General features: G+C 42.8%; 1 protein-coding gene across 1 annotated transcript; it reads right to left on the reverse strand.

The window, feature by feature from the left end:
- Positions 1–16,262: 16,262 nt before the first annotated feature.
- mylpfb (myosin light chain, phosphorylatable, fast skeletal muscle b) lies at positions 16,263–22,622 on the reverse strand. Its single transcript, XM_041884001.2, has 6 exons — positions 22,516–22,622; positions 21,709–21,807; positions 19,590–19,770; positions 17,833–17,911; positions 17,643–17,691; positions 16,263–17,157 (listed from the first exon to the last, which is right to left on the reverse strand). The coding sequence occupies exons 1-6, from the start codon at positions 22,516–22,518 to the stop codon at positions 17,053–17,055; spliced, it is 516 nt and encodes a 171-aa protein (XP_041739935.1). The 5' UTR covers positions 22,519–22,622; the 3' UTR covers positions 16,263–17,052.
- Positions 22,623–23,996: the final 1,374 nt, after the last annotated feature.

Below are 23,996 nucleotides of genomic sequence, written 5' to 3' on the forward strand. Positions count from 1 at the left end.
ATAGGCCCACCCACGTGGGAGCCAGGCCCACCCACTGGGGAGCCAGACCCAGCCAATCAGAATGAGTTTATCCCCACAAATGGGCTTTATTACAGACAGAAATACTCCTCAGCAGCACCCCCTCCTCAGAGGATACCACAGGTGAAGAAGCTGCATGTGGAGGTCCTCCTCTGGTCCTGTCTGCGGTTGGAGGCCAGTTGGACGTACTGCAAAATTCTCTAAAACTAAATTAACATTCAATTCTCTGGCAACAGCTCTGTTGGACGTTCCTGTAGTCAGTTTGCCAATTGCACGCTCCCTCAAAACTTGAGACATTGGCATTGTGTTGTGTGACAAAACTGCACATTTTAGAGTGGCCTTTTATTGTCCCCAGCACAAGGTGCACCTGTGTAATGATCATGCTGTTTAATCAGATTCTTGAGATGCCACACCTGTCAGGTGGATTGACTATCTTGACAAAGGAGAAATGCTCACTTACCGTACCGGCAAAACATGAGCTTATCACATTAATGAAACAACATTTACACCTATTACACCATTATTTATCATTACTGCATGTCAGAGGCATGAAGAATGGACTTGAAAACAGGTTGTATATCCTACGCTCCAAAATGCGATGTGGTTAGAGGAGAACACTGACATTTTGCCAAGGCAGAGATGAGTGGCCGAAACCGAGATGCGCGCAGATAGCAGGGGAGGCATTCATTCTGGCCTAATGACAATCGCCAAATGTCATTAGGCTACACTTTTTGGTGTTTTGTGTAACCAATGTCTCTTTCCATTCACCACTTTGTTTGGAGGCTTGAAATATGTTGCGAGTGGATGAACGTGCGCAGGTAGCCTAGTAAAGGAGCCCTTTGAAGTGATTGACAATCAGATGAAAACATAATGACTGGTCACTTTTCATGCCACAATAAAAGTCAAATGACACATTTTTATGACTAGGCCTACAGAGATGCTATTGAATTAATAGGGATTCTAAATATAATTCAAGGATTAGATCCATGGCCGGCCCGCCCATTAGGTAGGATTAGGCAGCCGCATAGAGCAGCAGTTTGATGAGGGCAGCATTTTCTGAGCTAAACTGATCAAGACACACCTCCAACAACACATACCTCAAATTATTCTGTCCCAAAACAATGATAACTTCTCTCACCCAGTGGCATTAAAGCTATATAGGTGAGCGCTGATGCCGCCCCATGATAACCAGTGCCCACTTTGCCAAAGAGGGTGAAAAATATGTAGCTTATCTATGCCCAGCGCACCTCTCCAGGGTGCTGTTGGAGAGACGCAGCGCTGCGGCGCTCTACCAACGCTCCATCAAATTCATTTAAAATAAATTATGTAGCCTACGGTAGAAAGAGTTTTTTCTGTAGCCCATACACTGGAGACCAAATGTATTACAATGTCATCAGACAGACACTTTTGAAATCGTTAACTTATTAATGAAGAGAGAGAGTGCAGGAGAAAATCTCAACTAAAAACGGGCAGACATCAGCTTTGGAGCAGCTACGGCATAATCAAACAGAGGTGGACAACAAACGGTGCTGAAAGTAATTCATTTAAACAATTGTTTTCATTTTAATTCGACTTCACTAACAACAAGAGGGCATTGTTGGAGCCTATTTCTTCCTATAAAAAAAAAAAGAAGAGGTAGGCCTACCTGTTTGACAGACGCAATTATGCTATCCATAGATTTATCAGTATAGCCAAATCATCCAATACTGTCACCACATGTATAGTCTGCGAGGGGCTTGGTGTGTTTGGTTAAAACCAGGGCTCAAATTGAGTGAGGGTATACCATAACCTTCCTTAAAGAAAAGGGCAAAAGGATACCTATTGCTATCTTTATTTTTTGAAATAAATACATAAATTAAAAGTATCCAGATAATATAAAGTGTTCTATAACAATACTTAACTCCGTGATGCCTTATCTAGCATAAGCTTTAAAATGGCCACAAAGGATGTGACTGATGCATATGGGGATATATTGATTAGTCTCTATAACATACCGAAGCTGAGCTGCGGCCTTCAAAATTCGAGGACACAAAACATTTACTATTCTGTCCCTATTAATTGAGCTTTTCACTTTCTGAAAAGAGAAGATGTTTAAACCCAGGTAGCTTTTAGGGAAGCACTTCTGTTGTTGGGTTAAGCAACGGACGAATAGCCAGCAGTTGAAACTTTAAATGTTCTGCGTCGTTCGAGCCTCTGTCTGGGTGGAAAGGTAACTTTTGAAAGTGCCATGCTTTGATTCCAACACAACACAACATAGATTCATAATGATGTTTAATATTTAATTATTTGCAAACAGCAACGATTCGTTGCAAACAAGACACTGGTTTGGCATTGGAGAAATATAGTAAGAATGCCTATTTCTCTGTCCATTCTTCCCTGAAACGTCTATTTTCATTATTCATCTTTCTTTTGAGACTTTTTCAGAGCTACATTTTCTCTTTATTGCAAGCTGTTTTCTCCAATCAAAGCACAAAGAAATATAAAAAACGAATTTAATAGAGACATTGGTGATTGTATCAGTGTAATCAGATTGAAAATATTAGGATATGTTATTGACATTGAACTGATTACATAGCCTACTAACCAGATGTGTAATTTTGTTGTTGTTTAATTTGTAGAATAGGCATATGAATTGGGCTGCTATTATGTTCTGTTCCACAACTATTAGCTGAGCGTTTTTATTGCCCAAGGCCAAACCTATTGTCGACCCAGCTGTACACTATTCTATACTGAAGAAAAATATAAAACGCAACATGAAACAATTTCATTGATTTTACTAAATTACAGTTCATATAAGGAAATCAGTCAATTTAAATGCATAAATTAGGCCTTAATCTATGGATTTCACATGACTGGGAATCTGTTGGTCAAAGACCTTTAAAAAGAAATATGCCTCACAATGTGCCTCAGGATCTAGTCACTGTATTTTTGTGCATTCAAATTGCCATCAATAAAATGCAGTTGTGTTCCTTGTCTGTAGCTTATTCCTGCCACTACCATAACCCCACTGCCACCATGGGGCACCAGTCAGCATGCTAATAGCACGCTCCCTGAAAACATAAGACATCTGTGGCATTGTGTTGTGTGACAAAACTGCACATTTTAGAGTGGCCTTTTATTGTCCCCAGCACAAGGTGCACCTGTGTAATGATCATGCTGTTTCATCAGATTCTTGATATGCCACACCTGTCAGGTGGATTGAATATCTTGACAAAGGAGAAATGGGATTGCAGCAGCGATTCAGTTCACATACCAAGTAGGCTACTGGGAAAGCAGACAGGACTTTAACCCCCTAAAGTCGATTGATGCTCCACAGCATCAAATGGTGAGGTCAGTTTGAATCTAAAATAGCTCCCTGTGTGTCTATGCTAGAGACTTACCATATCTTGTAGAGCCTGCAACTCAATCCCCTCTTTCCGCCGTTATAAAGTTTGAGAAGATCCGGACAAGATAATCGTCATTAAATTGTCTGTAAAACCGGAACCGTGTGAGCTACAACTATTATGCCAGCAATAACGAAAGGGGAGACTCACACGAACACGAAGGTGTCGGTTGATCTGCTCTAGGACGCACACAAGCTTCAGGGAGTCACTTTAAGTAGATGGACCTAGACAACAACAGATTAATACAAAAAGTATACGTATCACTCCTGGGGATACAGTATCAGGAGTCCTCTAGCTATAGCTGAAGATTGAAACTATATTTAAAAGCTGGAGGTAGACATGGTAATGGATGATCATCAGCATAGTGTCTGGAAACATGGACGAAAATTAAAAAATAAAGACGCATAACAAATTGGTAATAAACATGTGATAAACATGTAATAAGCAATGGCTTCTATTAAAGAGTTATACACCATTCACATAAGACACAAAAAATACATCAATATGAAACATTACAAATCACTGTGTGGAGAAAACAAAGGAGGTCCTCTTTGACTTCAGAAAGAAGGCTTATTTCGTTTCCTCAGCTGACCCTCAATTGAGAACAAGTAGAGAGGTTCAGCTATATTTAAAGAGTGTATAATTAGGGACTAAGTACATTTTACACTTACCTGCTACAGAGACTGAGGCACCTCAACCTAGTTCCCACAATCCTGTGGAGATACACTACATGTGGACAACTGCTCGTCGAACATCTCATTCCAAAATCATGGGCATTAACATGGAGTTGGTCCTCCCTTTACTGCTATAACAGCCTCCACTCTTCTGAGAAGGCTATCTCCTAGATGTTGGAACATTGCTGCGGGGACTTGCTTCCATTCAGTCACAAGAGCATTAGTGAGGTCGGACAACTGATGTTGGGCGATTAGGCCTGGCTCTTAGTCGGGGTTCCAATTCATCCCAAAGGTGTTCGATGGGGTTGAGGTCAGGGCTTTGTGTAGGCCAGTCAAGTTCTTCCACACCGGTCTCGACAAAACATTTCTGTATGGACCTCGCTTTGTGCATGGGGGCATTGTCATGCTGAAACAGGAAAGGGCCTTCACCAAACTGTTGCCACAAAGTTGGAAGCACAGAATCGTCTAGAAATTCATTGTATGCTGTAGCGTTAAGATTTCCCTTCACTGGAACTCAGGGGCCTAGCCCGAACCATGAAAAACTGCCCCAGTCTATTATTCTTCCTCCACCAAACTTTACAGTTGGCACTATTCATTCGGGCAGGTAGTGTTCTCCTGGCATCCGCCAAACCCAGATTCGTCGTACTGCCAGACGGTGAAACGTGATTCATCACTCCAGAGAACGCGTTTCCACTGCTCCAGAGTCCATTAGTGGCAAGCTTTACACCACTCCAGCCAACGCTTGGCATTACGCATGGTGATCTTAGGCTTATGCTCGGCCATGGAAACCCATTTCATGAAGCTCCAGACGAATAGATATTGTGAAGACGTTGCTTCCAGAGGCAGTTTGGAACTCGGTAGTGAGTGTTGCACCCGAGGACAGACGATTTTTACGCGCTTCAGCACTCGGCGGTCCGTTTCTGTGAACTTGTGTGGCCTACCACTTCGCGTCTGAGCTGTTGTTGCTCCTAGACGTTTCCACTTAACAATAACAGCACTTACAGTTGACTGGGGCAGCTCTAGCAGGGCAGAAATTTGACAAACTGACTTGTTGGAAAGTTGGCATCCTATGATGGTGCCACGTTGAAAGTCACTGAGCTCTTCAGTAAGGCCATTCTACTGCCAATGTTTGTCTGTGGAGATTGCATGGCGGTGTGCTCGATTTTATACACATGTCAACAACGGGTGTGGCTGAAATAGCCAAATCCACTAATTTGAAGGGGTGTCCACATACATTTGTATATACAGTGCATTCGGAAATTATTCAGACCTCTTGACTTTTTCCACATTTTGTTACTTTGCAACCTTATTCTAAAATTGATCAAATTACTTTTTTTCTTCATCAATCTACACACAATACCCCATATAATAACAAAGTGAAAACAGGTTTTTAGACATCTATGCAAATAAAATAACAAACCCTTTGCTATGAGACTCGAAATTGAGCTCAGGTTCATCCTGTTTACGTTGATCATCCTTGAGATGTTTCTACAACTTGATTGGAGTCCACCTGTGGTAAATTCAATTGATTGGACATGATTTGGAAAGGTACACACCTGTCTATATAAGGCCCCACAGTTGACAGTTGTAGTGACGTGACTTACTTTAATGTATGACTGTTATTTATCGAATCACCTAACTATGTTTAATTGTCACTCTATTAAATTAATAATGTAACAATTAACTCATTAGGAATTTGGGGCACCACAGAATAAGTTGTTTAACAAGTTACCATCTCCCGAATTAAACTCTTAGAAGATATACAGTGAGGGAAAAAAGTATTTGATCCGCTGCTGATTTTGTACGTTTTCCTACTGACAAAGAAATGATCAGTCTATAATTTTAATGGTAGGTTTATTTGAACGGTGAGAGACAGAATAACAACAAAGACATCCAGAAAAATGCATGTAAAAAATGTTATAAATTGATTTTCATTTTAATGAGGGAAATAAGTATTTGACCCCCTCTCAATCAGAAAGACACCTGTCCACAGAAGAAATCAATCAATCAGATTCCAAACTCTCCACCATGGCCAAGACCAAAGAGCTCTCCAAGGATGTCAGGGACAAGATTGTAGACCTACACAAGGCTGGAATGGGCTACAAGACCATCGCCAAGCAGCTTTGTGAGAAGGTGACAACAGTTGGTGCGATTATTCGCAAATGGAAGAAACACAAAAGAACTGTCAATCTTCCTCGGCCTGGGGCTCCATGCAAGATCTCACCTCGTGGAGTTGCAATGATCATGAGAACGGTGAGGAATCAGCCCAGAACTACACAGGAGTATCTTGTCAATGATCTCAAGGCAGCTGGGAACATAGTCACCAAGAAAACAATTGGTAACACACTACGCCGTGAAGGACTGAAATCCTGCAGCGCCCGCAAGGTCCCCCTGCTCAAGAAAGCACATATACAGGCCCGTCTGAAGTTTGCCAATGAACATCTGAATGATTCAGAGGAGAACTGGGTGAAAGTGTTGTGGTCAGATGAGACCAAAATCGAGCTCTTTGGCATCAACTCAACTCGCCGTGTTTGGAGGAGGAGGAATGCTGCCTATGACCCCAAGAACACCATCCCCACCGTCAAACATGGAGGTGGAAACATTATGCTTTGGGGGTGCTTTTTGCTTTGGGGGTGTTTTTCTGCTAAGGGGACAGAACAACTTCACTGCATCAAAGGGACGATGGACGGTGCCATTTACCGTCAAATCTTGGGTGAGATCCTCCTTCCCTCAGCCAGGGCATTGAAAATGGATCGTGGATGGGTATTCCAGCATGACAATGACCCAAAACACACGGCCAAGGCAACAAAGGAGTGGCAAAAGAAGAAGCACATTAAAGTCCTGGAGTGGCCTAGCCAGTCTCCAGACCTTAATCCCATAGAAAATCTGTGGAGGGAGCTGAAGGTTCGAGTTGCCAAACGTCAGGCTCGAAACCTTAATGACTTGGAGAAGATCTGCAAAGAGGAGTGGGACAAAATCCCTCCTAAGATGTGTGCAAACCTGGTGGCCAACTACAAGAAACGTCTGACCTCTGTGATTGCCAACAAGGGGTTTTGCCACCAAGTACTAAGTCATGTTTTGCAGAGGGGTCAAATACTTATTTCCCTCATTAAAATGCAAATCAATTTATAACATTTTTGACATGCGTTTTTCTGGATTTTTTTGTTGTTATTCTGTCTCTCACTGTTCAAATAAACTTACCATTAAAATTATAGACTGATCATGTCTTTGTCAGTGGGCAAACATACAAAATCAGCAGGGGATCAAATACTTTTTTCCCTCACTGTATTTATGTGTGTATGTACTGTACATACACATATAAATAATAATAATAATATAAATACATACATATACATACATACACATACATACACATATAAATACAAACATATACACATACACTACTGTTCAAAAGTTTGGGGTCACTTAGAAATGTCCTTGTTTTCGTATATATATATATATGTATGTATTTATATGTATATACAGTTGAAGTCGGAAGTTTACATACACCTTAGCCAAATACATTTTCACAATTCCTGACATTAAACCTAGTACAGATTCCCTGTCTTCGGTCAGTTAGGATCACCACTTTATTTTAAGAATGTGAAATGTCAGAATAATAGTAGAGAGAATGATTTATTTCAGCTTGTACTTCTTTCATCACATTCCCAGTGGGTCAGAAGTTTACATACACTCAATTAGTATTTGGTAGCATTGCCTTTAAATTGTTTAACTTGGGTCAAACATTTCAGGTAGCCTTCCACAAGCTTCCCACAGTAAGTTGGGTGAATGTTGGCCCATTCCTCCTGACAGAGCTGGTGTAACTGAGTCAGGTTTGTAAGCCTCCTTACTCGCACACACTTTTTCAGGTCTGCCAACAAATTTTCTATAGGATTGAGGTCAGGGCTTTGTGATGGCCACTCCAATACCTTGACTTTGTTGTCCTTAAGCCATTTTGCCACAACTTTGGAAGTATGCTTGGGGTCATTGTCCATATGGAAGACCCATTTGCGACCAAGCTTTAACTTCCTAACTGATGTCTTGAGATGTTGCTTCAATATATCCACATAATTTTCCTTCCTCATGATACCATCTATTTTGTGACGTGCACCAGTCCCTCCTGCAGCAAAACACCCCCACAGCATGATGCTGCCACCCCGTGCTTCACGGTTGGGATGGTGTTCTTCGGCTTGCAAGACTCCCCTTTTTCCTCCAAATATAACGATGGTCATTATGGCCAAACAGTTCTATTTTTGTTTCATCAGACCAGAGGACATTTCTCCAGAAAGTACGATCTTTGTCCCCATGTGCAGTTGCAAACCGTAATCTGCCTTTTTTATGGCGGTTTTGGAGCAGTGGCTTCTTCCTTGCTGAGCGGCCTTTCAGGTTATGTCGATATAGGACTTGTTTTTCTGTGGATATAGATACTTTTGTACCTGTTGCCTCTAGCATCTTCACAAGGTCCTTTGCTGTTGTTCTGGGATTGATTTGCACATTTCGCACCAAAGTACGTTCATCTCTAGGAGACAGAACGCGTCTCCTTCCTGAGCGGTATGACGGCTGCGTGGTCCCATGGTGTTTATACTTGCATACTATTGTTTGTACAGATGAACGTGGTACCTTCAGGCGTTCGGAAATTGCTCCCAAGGATGAACCAGAGTTGTGGAGGTCTACAATTTTTTTTCTGAGGTCTTGGCTGATTTCTTTTGATTTTCCCATGATGTCAAGCAAAGAGGCACTGAGTTTGAAGGTAGGCCTTGAAATACATCCACAGGTACACCTCCAATTGACTCAAATTATGTCAATTAGCCTATCAGAAGCTTCTAAAGCCATGACATAATTTTCTGGAATTTTCCAAGCTGTTTAAAGGCACAGTCAACTTAGTGTATGTAAACTTCTGACCTACTGGAATTGTGATACAGTGAATTATAAGTGAAATAATCTATTTGTAAACAATTGTTGGAAAAATTACTTGTGTCATGCACAAAGTAGATGTCCTAACCAACTTGCCAAAACTATAGTTTGTTAACAAGAAATTTGTGGAGCGGTTGAAAAACTAGTTTTAATGACTCCAACCTAAGTGTATGTAAACTTCTTACTTCAACTGTATATATATATATATATATATACAAATATATATATATATATATATATATATATATATATATATATATATATATATATGCGGGGAAAAATATATGGGGGATTGGAAGTGATGCAGACAATTACATTGATGGAAGTTACAATCTATCTGCAATATTAAAGCTGATCTATCCCTACGCTGACATCTGATGAAGTTTTCCAGTTGTCTGAATGTCTTGATGTGGTAGCAGAGCTAGACCCAGCTAAGTTAAACCAGTCTGATGAGGAAGGTTGTTTTGACTGTGTGTAAATTAATGTGCTGTGAGACCCTGCTTGAGCTAGAGGATAGAGGTATGGCTCAGCTACTGTTTATAAAGGATGCTATTGGCAAGGTTATCTAAGGGCGTGAAGCGAGTCCAATGACTACTCAAGTTAGCACAGAGGTTGAGGTCCCAGCACAGCCACCAGATTTATCCGCTAAGGTAGCTACAGTGGGGGAAAAAAGTATTTAGTCAGCCACCAATTGTGCAAGTTCTCCCACTTAAAAAGATGAGAGAGGCCTGTAATTTTCATCATAGGTACACGTCAACTATGACAGACAAATTGAGAGAAAAAAAATCCAGAAAATCACATTGTAGGATTTTTTATGAATTTATTTGCAAATTATGGTGGAAAATAAGTATTTGGTCACCTACAAACAAGCAAGATTTCTGGCTCTCACAGACCTGTAACTTCTTCTTTAAGAGGCTCCTCTGTCCTCCACTCGTTACCCGTATTAATGGCACCTGTTTGAACTTGTTATCAGTATAAAAGACACCTGTCCACAACCTCAAACAGTCACACTCCAAACTCCACTATGGCCAAGACCAAAGAGCTGTCAAAGGACACCAGAAACAAAATTGTAGACCTGCACCAGGCTGGGAAGACTGAATCTGCAATAGGTAAGCAGCTTGGTTTGAAGAAATCAACTGTGGGAGCAATTATTAGGAAATGGAAGACATACAAGACCCCTGATAATCTCCCTCGATCTGGGGCTCCACGCAAGATCTCACCCCGTGGGGTCAAAATGATCACAAGAACGGTGAGCAAAAATCCCAGAACCACACGGGGGGACCTAGTGAATTACCTGCAGAGAGCTGGGACCAAAGTAACAAAGCCTACCATCAGTAACACACTACGCCGCCAGGGACTCAAATCCTGCAGTCCCAGACGTGTCCCCCTGCTTAAGCCAGTACATGTCCAGGCCCGTCTGAAGTTTGCTAGAGTGCATTTGGATGATCCAGAAGAGGATTGGGAGAATGTCATATGGTCAGATGAAACCAAAATATAACTTTTTGGTAAAAACTCAACTCGTCGTGTTTGGAGGACAAAGAATGCTGAGTTGCATCCAAAGAACACCATACCTACTGTGAAGCATGGGGGTGGAAACATCATGCTTTGGGGCTGTTTTTCTGCAAAGGGACCAGGACGACTGATCCGTGTAAAGGAAAGAATGAATGGGGCCATGTATCGTGAGATTTTGAGTGAAAACCTCCTTCCATCAGCAAGGGCATTGAAGATGAAACGTGGCTGGGTCTTTCAGCATGACAATGATCCCAAACACACCGCCCGGGCAACGAAGGAGTGGCTTCGTAAGAAGCATTTCAAGGTCCTGGGGTGGCCTAGCCAGTCTCCAGATCTCAACCCCATAGAAAATCTTTGGAGGGAGTTGAAAGTCCGTGTTGCCCAGCGACAGCCCCAAAACATCACTGCTCTAGAGGAGATCTGCATGGAGGAATGGGCCAAAATACCAGCAACAGTGTGTGAAAACCTTGTGAAGACTTACAGAAAACGTTTGACCTGTGTCATTGCCAACAAAGGGTATATAACAAAGTATTGAGAAACTTTTGTTATTGACCAAATACTTATTTTCCACCATAATTTGCAAATAAATTCATTAAAAATCCTACAATGTGATTTTCTGGATTTTTTTTCCTCATTTTGTCTGTCATAGTTGACGTGTACCTATGATGAAAATTACAGGCCTCTCTCATCTTTTTAAGTGGGAGAACTTGCACAATGGGTGGCTGACTAAATACTTTTTTTCCCCACTGTACTGCTGATACTGAAACACAGGAGTTTTTGACCAGTTATGAGGAGCTAGGCAGAAAACTCCTTCAGTGTAAAGTAATACCTGCCACACCAGACAAATCATCTCCTGTAAAGGAGTAGCTCAGCTAGTTGGGGGGGAAAATGCATGCTCAAGTGTTACATGAATGGCTATTCTGTAAACGTTCTACTAGAGTACTTCCACAAATGGAAGGAAAAATACTTACCTGATCAAAAAAACTGACCGCTGACCGAACTCATGGGAACAAAGCCCCTTGATGTCATAGCTGTCAACGGAGATGCTATTCCTTTCGATGGTTGGGTCAAGGTGAGGATGGACCTACCGGGAAATGGTGATCCAGATCTGTCAATACAGGTACCGTTTCTGGTTAGTCACATGACACTAGAGAGACCACTCCTAAGGTTAAATGTCATCCAATAGCTGATAAAGGGACAACATAGTGGAGCACAGGTGCTGCTTACAATAGCCAGCCTGCTCGGTGCAGCTCTGGAGATCCAGGGAGAACAAGCTAATGCAATAGTAAGTTTCATACAGACCCAGAACACTGACGATGAACATGCTGAGGTGAAAGTAGGGTTCCAGGATGTTACCATCCGCCCAGGCCAAGTCACTCATGTCAAGTGTAAGGTGCCAGTCAGTTTTGATTTATCTAACCAAGTGGTTCTGTTTGAACCAAACAAAGTGAGCACACAGCTGGAGCAGCTGGATGTTGGAGAGGGGCTGATTAAGATCTACAAAACCGAGAACCCTTACGTTGAAGTTCCTATCGGAAATCACACCAAGCATGAAGTTACCATGCCTCGGAAAACTGCCATCGGCATCATCCATCCCATTGCAAAAATAGTTGAAACAGACCAAGCAGACCACCAGAGAAAACCAGGCGTGGGAGTCAACAGTGTGGACTCTGCAGGAAACCCAAAAAGTATCGGAGGTGACGCAGCTTCTTTGTGGCACCCCCAAGTTGATGGCAGTTACCTCGAGGAGGAACAACAGAAGATGGTGAGACAGATGCTCTATGAAGAATGTGCTTCATTCGCCCGTGATGATGACGACATTGGATGTATCCCGAGCCTACAGATGACCATCAACCTTAAGGATGACATCCCTGTCTAGAGAACCTACACCTCTGTCCTGAAGCCGCTCTACAAGGAGGTGAAAGAATACGTCCAAGACCTGCTGGCTAGACGGTGGTTCGTCAAGTCCAAGTTGCCTTACTCTGCACCAGTCGTATGCGTCCGCAAGAAAGATGGGACACTCAGACTATGCATCGATTACAGGTTGCTGAACCAGAAGACTGTCCCAGATAGGCACCCACTGCCTCGGATTCAGGACCTCACGGACACTCTAGGCGGTTATAGCTGGTTCTCAATCCTGGACCAAGGCAAAGCTTACCACCAAGGGTTCGTGGCTGAAGGATCACGACACTTGACCACGTTCATCACTCCTTGGGGACTGTATGAATGAGAATCCTGTTTGGTTTATCAAATGCCCCTGCAGCATTCCAGAGGAGCATGGAGGAGATACTAGATACCCTGCAAGACGAATGTTGCATTCCTTACCTGGACGATGTCCTCTGTTATGCCAAGTTGTTCGAAAAGCATGTGGAAGGACTCCGAAGAGTACTGAAAGCCCTTCAACGCCACGAAGTGAAGCTGAGACCAACTTGGTGTGAACTGTTCTGGAGAAAAGTCAGGTACGTTGGACGTCTGGTCTCTGCAGATGGAGTTCAGATCGACCTTAAGGACCTGGAAGCAGTCTTTGCCTTGAGAGACAAAAAGCCTGGTACTGTTGGAAACGTTCGCAAACTACTCGGATTCTTAAGTTACTACCGCACTTATATACAGGACTTCTCAAGAATCGCGAAGTCAATCTACGAACTACTCCAAATGAAAAAATAAATACCTTTAAAAAAAAAAGTAGAGGCGTGGATCAGAAAACCAGTCAATATCTGATGTGACCACCATATGCCTCATGCAGCGCGACACATCTCCTTCACATAAAGTTGATCAGGCTGTTGATTGTGGCTTGTGGAATGTTGTCCCACTCCTCTTCAATGGCTGTGCGAAGTTGCTGGATATTGGCGAGAACTGGAATACGCTGTCGTACACGTCGATCCAGAGCATCCCAAACATGCTCAATGGGTGGCAAATCTGGTGAGTATGCAGGCCAAGGAAGAACTGGGACATTTTCAGCTTCCAGGAATTGTGTACAGATCCTTGCGACATCGGGCCGTGTATTATCATGCTGAAACATGAAGTGATGGCGGCGGATGAATGGCACGACAATGGGCCTCAGGATCTCTTCACGGTGTCTCTGTGCATTCAAATTGCCATTGATAAAATGCAATTGTGTTCCTTGTCCATAGCTTATGCCTGCCCATACCATAACCCCACCGCCACCATGGGGCAACCTGTTCACTAAGTTGACATCAGTAAACCGCTCGCCCACACAATGCCATCTTCCCGGTACAGTTGAAACCGGGATTCAACCATGAAGAGCACACTTCTCCAGCTTGCCAGTAGCCATTGAAGTTGAGCATTTGCCCACTGAAGTCGGTTAAGACGCCAAACTGCAGTCTGGTCAAGACCCTGGTGAGGACGTCGAGCATACAGATGAGCTTCCCTGAGATGGCGTCTGACAGTTTGTGCAGAAATTCTTCAGTTGTGCAAACCCACAGTTTCATCAGCTGTCCGGGTGGCTGGTTTTAGACAATCCCGCTGGTGAAGAAGCCGGATGTGGAGCTCCTGGGCTGGCGTGGTTACACGTGGTCTGCGGTTGTGAGGCCGGTTAGACGTACTGCCAAATTCTCTAAAACAATGTTGAGGCGGCTTATGGTAGAGAAGTTAACATTAAATTCTCTGGCAACAGCTCTGGTGGACATTCCTGCAGTCAGCATGCCAATTGCACAGTCCCTCAACTTGAGAAATCTGTGGCATTGTGTTGCGTGACAAAACTTTAGTGGCCTTTTATTGTCCCCAGCACAAGGTGCACCTTTGTAATGATCATGCTGTTTAATCAGCTTCTTGATATGCCACAGCTGTCAGGTGGATGGATTATCTTGGCAAATGAGAAATGCTCACTAACAGCGATGTAAACAAATTTGTGCACACAATTTGAGAGAAATAAGCTTTTTTGTGCATATGGAACATTTCAGGGATCTTTTATTTCAGCTCATGAAACATGGGACCAACACTTTACATGTTGCGTTTATATTTTTGTTCAGTATAAATATATTCTAATACACTGCCTATTCAAGGTATGTAAATGTCTTCTTGTAAAACCAAATGCTCTACCAAATGCTATTTGAAAGAAACTTTTTTTAAATACTTTTTTTCTCTCCAAAATACATTTTCTAAATACACTTAAATACCCTGCCCTAAAAGTTGTGCAAAGAAGTAAGTGTGTTGGATAGATATGGCTGCCTAAACAGCACAGTACTCATGGTCAAGTGACATTTCATAAGCCTCGTTCTGGCAAATACAGATCTTTACTATGAGGAGGATTTCACTAGGCGTAATATATGGCTGGCCCTAGATAAAGCCCCATAGTCTGCCTGATTGTTACAGGACAAAGGTAGGCCATATCTTCACATTGTTTGAGAATGTGTTGATGACCTTGGTCTGAGGTACAAAATATTGGACATTCTCTAACAAGTATGATGTGTATTTTTCCTAAAGTTTTGTGTAGGTGATAGTCATGTCAACATTTTAGTGTCATTAACAATGATTAGAGTTGAAGTTGAATTGGTCAGTGTGAGCTTTTGGACCACAATGCCCATTGCCCAACATAATGTCCAAAGCTTTGCTATTTTGCCTTATTACCCAATTCTGAAATTGTCTTATATCCCATGTGGTGGCCAGTCTGGTTGTTTAACTTCTGCCCCCAGAGGTGTCAGTGTCACATCATATGCATCAGTGTTGAGTTGAGTATAGCGTCCTCTGCTGTCCACTACTCCAGAAGCATTGAGAAGGAGTATGGGCGGAAAGGAGTGGGTGTGTTGAAAGGATTGGGTTGAGCAGTGTTTTTTTTCTTCAGTTTCTTGCCATGCAACTACCATACTGCAAGAGTTTGGACTTCTGTTTTGAAGCCAGAGGAGGAGTCTGAGTCGTATTTCACTGTTAGTATTACAAAAATAATTGTACATTTTCAGTTAGCCTATCAAACTGACGATTGTTTCTTTTTGATGAAAGTACTGATGATGGGTGTACTGTTGCTTGTATTCGTTGTATGCACGTGTTTACTGTGACGGTCACCCTGATATTGGCTACTAGGTAGCTACTTCCCACGCCTTGCGGGACAGTAGTGCTTGGCGAAGGACACTGTGTCCCGGTGTTGTTGCCGTTCATGCCCTCCCCATTGAGTAGACTGTATGTATCAAGGTGTCATCTAGGTTATCAGTATTTGTTATTTATTGTGTAGGCTGCTATCCTCCTTGAAATAAAATCATGGGAGGGGGAAAAAATGGCCACGTTAGTTACCGCCGGCGACATCATGATACAGCTGTCCAGTGGGAAGTGCCTCAGGTTGGCAGGCACCGCGATACATCACCGTGCACTGGTCGCCGGCTTATCGACTCGTAGTGCAGCCCAATCAGCTACGCGAAACGGTCTTGAGTGGCAACAAATCTGGCCAATTAGCTGATTCGCTTTCCATACACTGACTCCTTTCGACACACCCGCTTGCCCATACTCCAGTCGCCATATTGGGCTGCAGCTACCCATACTTGGAAGCATTGCCAAGGGCTGTGCAGTAAGCAATAGAAAGGAGACCAGTGAGGGCTATGGCTTTTAACCCATGCTCACTTAAACATTTTTACATTTTAGTCATTTAGCAGACGCTCTTATCCAGAGCGACTTACAGTTAGTGCATACATTATTTTTTCATACTGGCCCCCCGTGGGAATCGAACCCACAACCCTGGCGTTGCAAACGCCATGCTATACCAACTGAGCTACATCCCTCAGACAGGGGGATGTAGATAAACCAACAGACAGGGTTGTACGAAAGACATCGGTTTTTATTTATAAGTCATTGCTTGTTTTATTTGTTACAGAGATTTGACAGAGATTTTATTTTGTCAACTTTTCTCCTTCCTCCCTCTCACAATCTTTCGCCATCTCTCTCTTACAATGCACCTACTGCTAAATCATGCTTTACTCTTATTCAATCGGCCTTCCTTTTATCCCTATCGCTGAGAAAGAGAGAGAAATTAAGACAGAGGAGTAGGCAAGCTATTTTAGTACAGTACTCATCCCTTTTAAGCTGTCCTTCTTTCCAGTACATGAACAGGGACAAGTCCATTGATTACTTCACAGCAAGTCAAGACAAAACATCAACAATCAATCGCCTACTTGTTTCAAATAAACAATTGAGCATACACCACAGCACCCAAGAGTAAAAGTGTTTGTCTGTAGACACTGAACTCTATATGCATAGATGATGTAGGTATGATGCATGCACTGTTCGATTCGACAGGGAGAGATAGAAGTGAGGGATGGGGAAGAAGAGAAAGAATCGGAGGCAGGGAGGGAGGGAGTTAGAGAGGAATAGTTTCGATGGTACAAGATTATTTTATTATAAAATAATCCCACTGTCGATACTCACACACAGCACACCCCCATAGACTTCAATCCTCTCAACTCAAAGTATCTCGATAAAGGATAGTGAGAGGGGTGGAGATGGAGAGAAGAGCGAGGGGAGCGAGAGCACGTAAGCGGGCCACAGAGTTGTAGAAGGGGGGAGTGAGGGGGATGACGGAGAGAGGTAGAGGGATTGAAAAGGTGGATTTACTCATCCTCCTTCTCCTCTCCGTGTGTGATGACGTAGCAGATCTGTTTATAGTCTACGTTGCCAGCCACATCTGGGGGAAAGGCAGCCCACAGGTTGGTCATCTGAGGGAGAGGAAGACAGAAGGAGAAGGAGAGGCTTACAACTGGGAACCATTGCAGGAAAATGGACAAAGTTCAGTGTCAGACAGCACACATAAACATAATGTAATTCATTATTACTGTAAATAACCATATCATGAAAGCTCAAACACCATGTTGCTCTTAGGGCAAAATATTCGTAGAGCAAAAGCACTGTGCAAAGAGCAAGAAATAATGTTAATCTCATTATAATCTCAATGTGGTTTAATTTCGAAAATGTCTTTAACAATGTGCATTATAAAGGTGATTGTTTATGTATTGCTCAGTTTACGTAATGTACTAATTGTACACCCCCTTTTGAACCATATTGTTGAAGAAAAGTTTCAAATTAAATCCCTGCGAGATTCTAATGAGGTTTATGGTATTTTTTGCTATTTGCACAGTGCTTTGGCACTAAGAAAATGTCGCTCTAAATGACTGAATGACTGATAGAATGATAGATCTCTCACCTCCTCAGCAGTGAACCTGTCACACTGGGTGGTCAGGAGCTCCTCAATGCTGGAGAGGAAAGGAAAGAGGTAGGAAAAGAGAGAGAGAGAGAATTATCAACCAGGGCACACATAAAGACTACCTAAAGATGTTGTGAGTGAATTTATAGAAGAGTAATGGAAGGAAAGGGTACAGGGTGAAAACACGTACAATTCCTTCTTGATGAAGCCGGTAGCCTCGGGGTCCAGGACCTTGAAAGCGCTCACGATAACATCCTCGGGATCAGCACCTAAGAGGAAGGGAAGAAGAGGATCCTCAGTTAAATTCTATATTACCTCAAACTCACAGTGATGGACACAGAAGTGATGGACTAAGAAAAGTGATCGACTAAAACTGATGGACTAAGAAAAGCAGTAGAAGTATAAACAAACAAAACTTTATGTGTATAATATATGTACATTTTATAGTAACTTATACTGAACAAAAATATAAACGCAACATGTAAAGTGTTGGTCCAATGTTTGAAGCTGAAATAAAAGACCCCAGAAATGTTCCATACGCACAAAAAGCATATTTCTCTCAAATGTTGTGCACAAATTTGTTTAGATCCCTTTTAGTGAACATTTCTCCTTTGCCAAGATAATCCATCCACCTGCCAGGTGTGGCATATCAAGAAGCTGATTAAACAGCATTATCATTACACAGGTGCACCTTGTGCTGGGGACAATTTAAGGCCACTCTAAAATGTGCAGTTTTGTCACACAACACAATGCCATAGATGTCTCAAGTTTTGAGGAAGCGTGCAATTGGCATGCTGAGAAGTGTGCTCTTCACGGATGAATCCCGATTTCAACTGTAGAGGACAGATGGCAGATAGTGTGTATGGCGTCGTGTGGGCGAGTGGTTTGCTGATGTCAACATTGTGAACAGAGTGCCCCATGGTGGTGGTGGGGTTATGGTATGGGCAGGCATAAGCTATGGACAAGGAACACAATTGCATTTTATTGATGGCAGTTTGAATGCACAGATATACCGTGAAGAGATCCTGAAGCTCATTGTCGTGCCATTCATCCGCCGCCATCAGTATGATAATGCACGGCCTCATGTCGCAAGGATCTGTACACAATTTCTGGAAGCTGAAAATGTCCCAGTTCTTCCATGGCCTGCATACTCACCAGACATGTCGCCCATTGAGCATGTTTGGGATGCTCTGGATGGACGTGTACGACAGTGGGTTTCAGTTCCTGCCAATGTCCAGCAACTTCACACAGCCATTGAAGAGGAGTGGGACAACATTCCAAAGGCCACAATTAACAGCCTGATCAACTCTATGCACAGGAGATGTGTCGCACTGCATGAGGCAAAATGGTGGTCACACCAGCTACTGATTGGTTTTCTGATCCACGCCCCTACTTTTTTTTTTAAGGTATCTGTGACCAAAAGATGCATAGCTGTATTCCCAGTCATGTGAAATCCATAGATTAGGGCCCAATTAATTTATTTCAACTCAGTAAAATCTTAGAAATTGTTGCATGTTGAGTTTATATTTTTGTTCAGTGTAGATATGTAACTATGCAACTAGTTCATATTCACTATACAGAAAGTATAGAAAGTATAGAAATAGGGACTCAAATATCTGACTGCTCACTCTCATTAAGAAAAGCTATCAAGAATGGTCCACCACCTAAAGGACATCCAGCCAACTGTGGGAAGCATTGGCGTCAACATGGGCCAGCATCCCTGTGGAACGCTTTCGACACCTCGTAGAGTCCATGCCCCAGAAACAAATTGAAGCTGTTCTGAGGGCAAAAGGTGTGTGTTGGGGGGTGCAACTCAATATTAGGAAGGTGTTCTTAATGTTTGGTATACTCAGTGTATGATGGATGAATAACCAGGCCAGTACAGCTCGGCTTGGTTCAGCTGAGTAATGTGAAAAAGCTATAAATCGCTCCTAGCAGTTGACCTACCCTTCAGCTTCTCGCCAAACATGGTGAGGAAGACGGTGAAGTTGATGGGACCGCTGGCCTCCTTGATCATGGCTTCCAACTCCTCATTCTTCACGTTCAGTTGACCCATAGTGGCCAGCACGTCCCTAAGATCATCCTTGCTGATGATGCCATCTCTGTTCTGGTCAATGATTGTGAAAGCCTGGCAGGAAGCGAAGCAGATGAGAGATTTGATACCATATAATTCACTGTGGGGCAATCCAAATGACATCGATCATGTTAACATGACAGTATTATGTAAATGTAATATTTATATTGCTTAGAAGCATATGAAAATAAGCTAATGTTATCACACTACCCGGTACCCTATTGAAATGCATTTCCATGACCTCAGTCACCTAATTTCAAAATTCATTAGACTAGTCGATGATAATAGACAGTGTGTAAGTGACAAAACTAGGGTGCACTGCATTGTGAAACTTGAGTGGCGGGAATATTTATATCACAATTCACAAGATTTTCCCAAGATAGTCCGTCAAGATAAATGTGAAAAGGTCTCTCTCCTCTCTCCCCACATAGCTGCATGTGTCACTCAGGTGAAACCCAAGAAGGCTTTAGAGCACACAGGGGACTTGGCAGCTGGCCCGCCACTTGTCTTTTTAAGGTGGTAAAATGGTCTCGGGACGTCAGGCAAGCCTCTTGCGACATTTAGGATCCGGTATTGATTACACCCCTAACACCCCTCCCCTTACACCCCTCACCCCCTTCCCTGACTAATCCCTCTGCCCCCAACCCCTGTTCCTTTTTTTACCCCCTCATGTCTCCAATTGGCCAAATCAATCACCCAAAGACAGGGATATACCCAAAGACTCTGACACACTTCACATTTTTCCCCTTTTTAAATCGTACAAATTGTTATCAGTTTCCCAAATTATTGTAATTTCTCTACCTCTCTGATTAGGTTGTGCTCTCCTAAATGTTGGGAGAACTTCCACTGTGAACATTTCTACATGGTTTTAACAACTAGTAGGCTATTTCACACCAGCTCAAAGAGCAAAGCCTAGGTGTCACAAAAGCTATTCTGGCTGAGCAGAGGCACATTGATTGGTTGGTTGATTGCCTTTTCCGTAAATAGAGGCCTTCAACGTCTTCAAGTCTAGGGGTCTCTCGTAAATTCTGGCTCCCTTTCTCGTCTTCACCCACCCACTAGCGCTAGCATTAGCATCTACCAGCTGTTGGGCAACACATTCCAGGGGGTCACAGGGAAGGGTTCTGAGAGGGGGTGCTGGGGAAGACTACCCAGCAAACCAAAATTTGTTCTGTGAAAGTTCCCAGAACATTCCTTAGGTTGCAGCAAATGTTCTCATAACACAAAAACTGTCCAGTTGTGCTGATGATTATACAATGTCTGTATAAAACCTTTGCCTGATGTTGCAAGAACGTTCCCAGAACACATGTAGTTCTTTACAAGTAGATTGTGTTATTGAATTACCTGGAAACCTAAAGGTGAACATTTGGGGAATGTTCTGTGGTGGTTGTTACAGATGTTGTGCACAACATTTTAGTGACTGTTAGGAGAACATTCCAAGGATATTTTATTTTAAACATTTTCTGAAAAACAGGATGTTATCATCCTAATGTTAGATAAAACCCTAACTAGAACTTAATGGGTCTCTAAGCTAATGTTCTGGGAAATGTTCCCGGTTTGCTGGGTAGTGACCTATCCCAGGTGACCGCTGTCATCAGCAACTGAGTAATTTACGGTTGTCTCCTGCTGGTGACGATTTGTTTTTGGGGGGGTGAACTGGAGCCCAAAAACGTAATCGAATCAAGTCTATGTCTGTCCAGCTCTATGACGGCTATCACTTCCATCACGCCCACAGTGATAGAGACAGTAAAATGTGAACGCCACCAATGAGGACGCCACCTACCTTAGGATGTCCTGTCTTACCTATTACCAAGTCAATGGGTTGTTTGTCTATTTTGGCTTTTGCAAACCTCTTTCAATGGGATCCCCATGTGATGCGTGGAGATGTTACAATATCATGTATCCCAATAACTATGTCGGCTGACTTATTACAACTACTTGACCAAGCATTGATATCTAGTGAAAATAGTGAAAATCCCCCCAAAAACGTACCTCCTTGTACTCCTGGATCTGGCTTTGCTCAAACATGGAGAACACATTAGAGGATCCACCCTCTCCCTGCTGCTGCTTCCTCTTGGCCTTCTTGGGTGCCTGGGGGTCAACGATGAACAGGACATGTCATTTAACTCACAGTAAACACAGCCAACACAACCAACAATTTACTGTAACAGCCTGTTTGGGCCATCCATGCCACTCTGGGTCATTCTGGGCCAAAACGTCTTGGACCTCCACAGTAGCAAGAGGTAGAGGAACTCCCTAAGGTAATTCAACAATATTTTGAGAATGATTCCTCTGTCATTGACTTGTCATTGTCAGATTTCTATGCCTGGGTGCTTTTAGCTTTTGTTTGAATAAGTTGTACCAATTCAAGTCACACTTTATCAGCATAAGGCTTTCGAAGAAAGGTGAGTTGTATAAAAGGCACTTGGCCTGTTCGGTTGTAGCGTCCAAATTGGCTAAGATTCTGTAATATCTTAGAGGCCTCTAGAGCAGTGGTCCCCAAACATCCTTTAAGTATTTCCCTTTGATGCACCAATTGAACAAAATCAGAGTATTAAGCCACAAGACTTGGTCTTGGGTCTTTAGCCCAGGGAGGAAACAGCTTCCACCAATGGGTCCCAACCATAGTTTGGGAAACTGTTCTAGAAGCCTTTAAAATGTAATTCAGTCCATTGTATTGCCATTATCCAGTTTGCATTGGTATCCTACAATCAATGATGCTTTAAGTTGTTAGTTTATTGAAGACAATCCTAGACCCTAGAAACTATTCTCAATTGAGAGGAATGCAAACACACTCACCATCTCTTTAGAGTTTGTGGGGGATTTGGTTGGTCAAGAAGAGAAGCTTATGCCAAGCCGATGTGACTGACATGTTTGTGTTGGCCCCTTGAGGCCTTATATACTAGCTCAAGGGGGCTAACTTTAGCTGCACCATCAAGTTTGGCAAGAAAAGAGGGAGCTGAGGAAAGTAAGAGAGAGAGGGAGGAGCAAGGAGGTGCTCAGGGTATCGCCTTTCCGGCACTCCAAAATAGGCACAGGGAGTCTTGGAATTAGGTGAATTTCAAGCACAACATTCAGACCTTACTTTGGTGTCAGTGTCACACTTGGACTAATATGGACAAACCTCTATTGCAGCCTTGGGGACTATTGAACCCTCCTTCTCTTCCACTTCCTCCTTCTTTCTCAGCATGCCCAGGGTCTTTGTTGTGGCTATGTTTATTGTGTTTAATTCCATCCACCCCAAGAGGGCAAACAACAACACAATGGGCTATTGTGAGATATCCATTCCCTGAGTGTATACATGTCATGCCTGTTACCAGTTGCAGGTCCTTCCTGTTACAACACTTTACACTGCCCATAAACAACAGATAAGTATGTGTTTCAAGTGTTGGCTTGTGCCTCCGGTAAACATATTTTAAAGTCACCACTTGTCTAATTGACCTGTTGAGATCTGTGTATACAGTATGTACCCCCTTTAGTGTGGAAGAAGCCAATTCAATGGATTACAGTAATTACATGTGGAAACTGTTGGCTGAGGGGGATTGGTTACATTCCAGTAATGACAAGGTCACACGTATTCCAGACACAGAACAGAATATAGCAACAATAGCTAAATAATTATATCATATTTCAGTACATGATCTTAGAGCAGTGTTTCCCAATTCCAGTCCTTGAGTACCCCCAACAGCACACATTTGGTTGTTTGATTTGATGACTGGACTAAACAGAAACGGTTTTCCAACATGGAGGCTCTAATTTGGGTTGCTCCTGGTCCCTGGAGACACCCAGGACAGTGCTTGACTGAGCGGGCCACCAGACCACCCACTCAACTCCATATTGGGGCTTCATGGTTGGCCATCTATCATGGAAGTGTACAGTGGAGCTACGTATTGAGATACAGAGTTTCAGGGAGCCGTGAGAACTGATACCTCTCTCCCCTCAAATTACCGCCCAATTTTTCTCTCTTCGACATTCAAGGGCCTTCCCTCTGCCTTAGAGCAAAATATAGTCCCCAAACTGACCTAATTTGATTCTCCCAAAAATCTGTCCACCCTCAGTTGATGTATTTTCTTCTCAGTCTCTGCTTTTCTCCCTCATACACTTTGCTTAACTTGTGAGAAGAACCAGTGGAGAAGTTTCAGTTGGAAGTAACGTCATGGGCTTAGTTGACAAGTGAGGAAAAAGAGGAGAGCTTTGAAAGTGTGTAAAAAACAACAGCTGTGGATAGACCAAAAATAGCCCTGCCTTTGCCTCCCCCTGTTCTCATTCTGAGAATTGTT

Source organism: Coregonus clupeaformis, chromosome 1 (assembly GCF_020615455.1).
Source record: "Coregonus clupeaformis isolate EN_2021a chromosome 1, ASM2061545v1, whole genome shotgun sequence".
In the NCBI taxonomy this organism is placed as follows: Eukaryota; Metazoa; Chordata; class Actinopteri; order Salmoniformes; family Salmonidae; genus Coregonus; species Coregonus clupeaformis.

Excerpts from the sequence above, each read along its gene's own strand:
- mylpfb (XM_041884001.2), bottom strand. Across the intron at positions 17,912-19,589 it reads GTTTGGCGAGAAGCTGAAGG|GTGCTGATCCCGAGGATGTT; the intron begins GTAGGTCAACTG and ends CCTTCCTCTTAG. Across the intron at positions 17,158-17,642 it reads ACAGGTTCACTGCTGAGGAG|ATGACCAACCTGTGGGCTGC; the intron begins GTGAGAGATCTA and ends CCTCTCCCTCAG.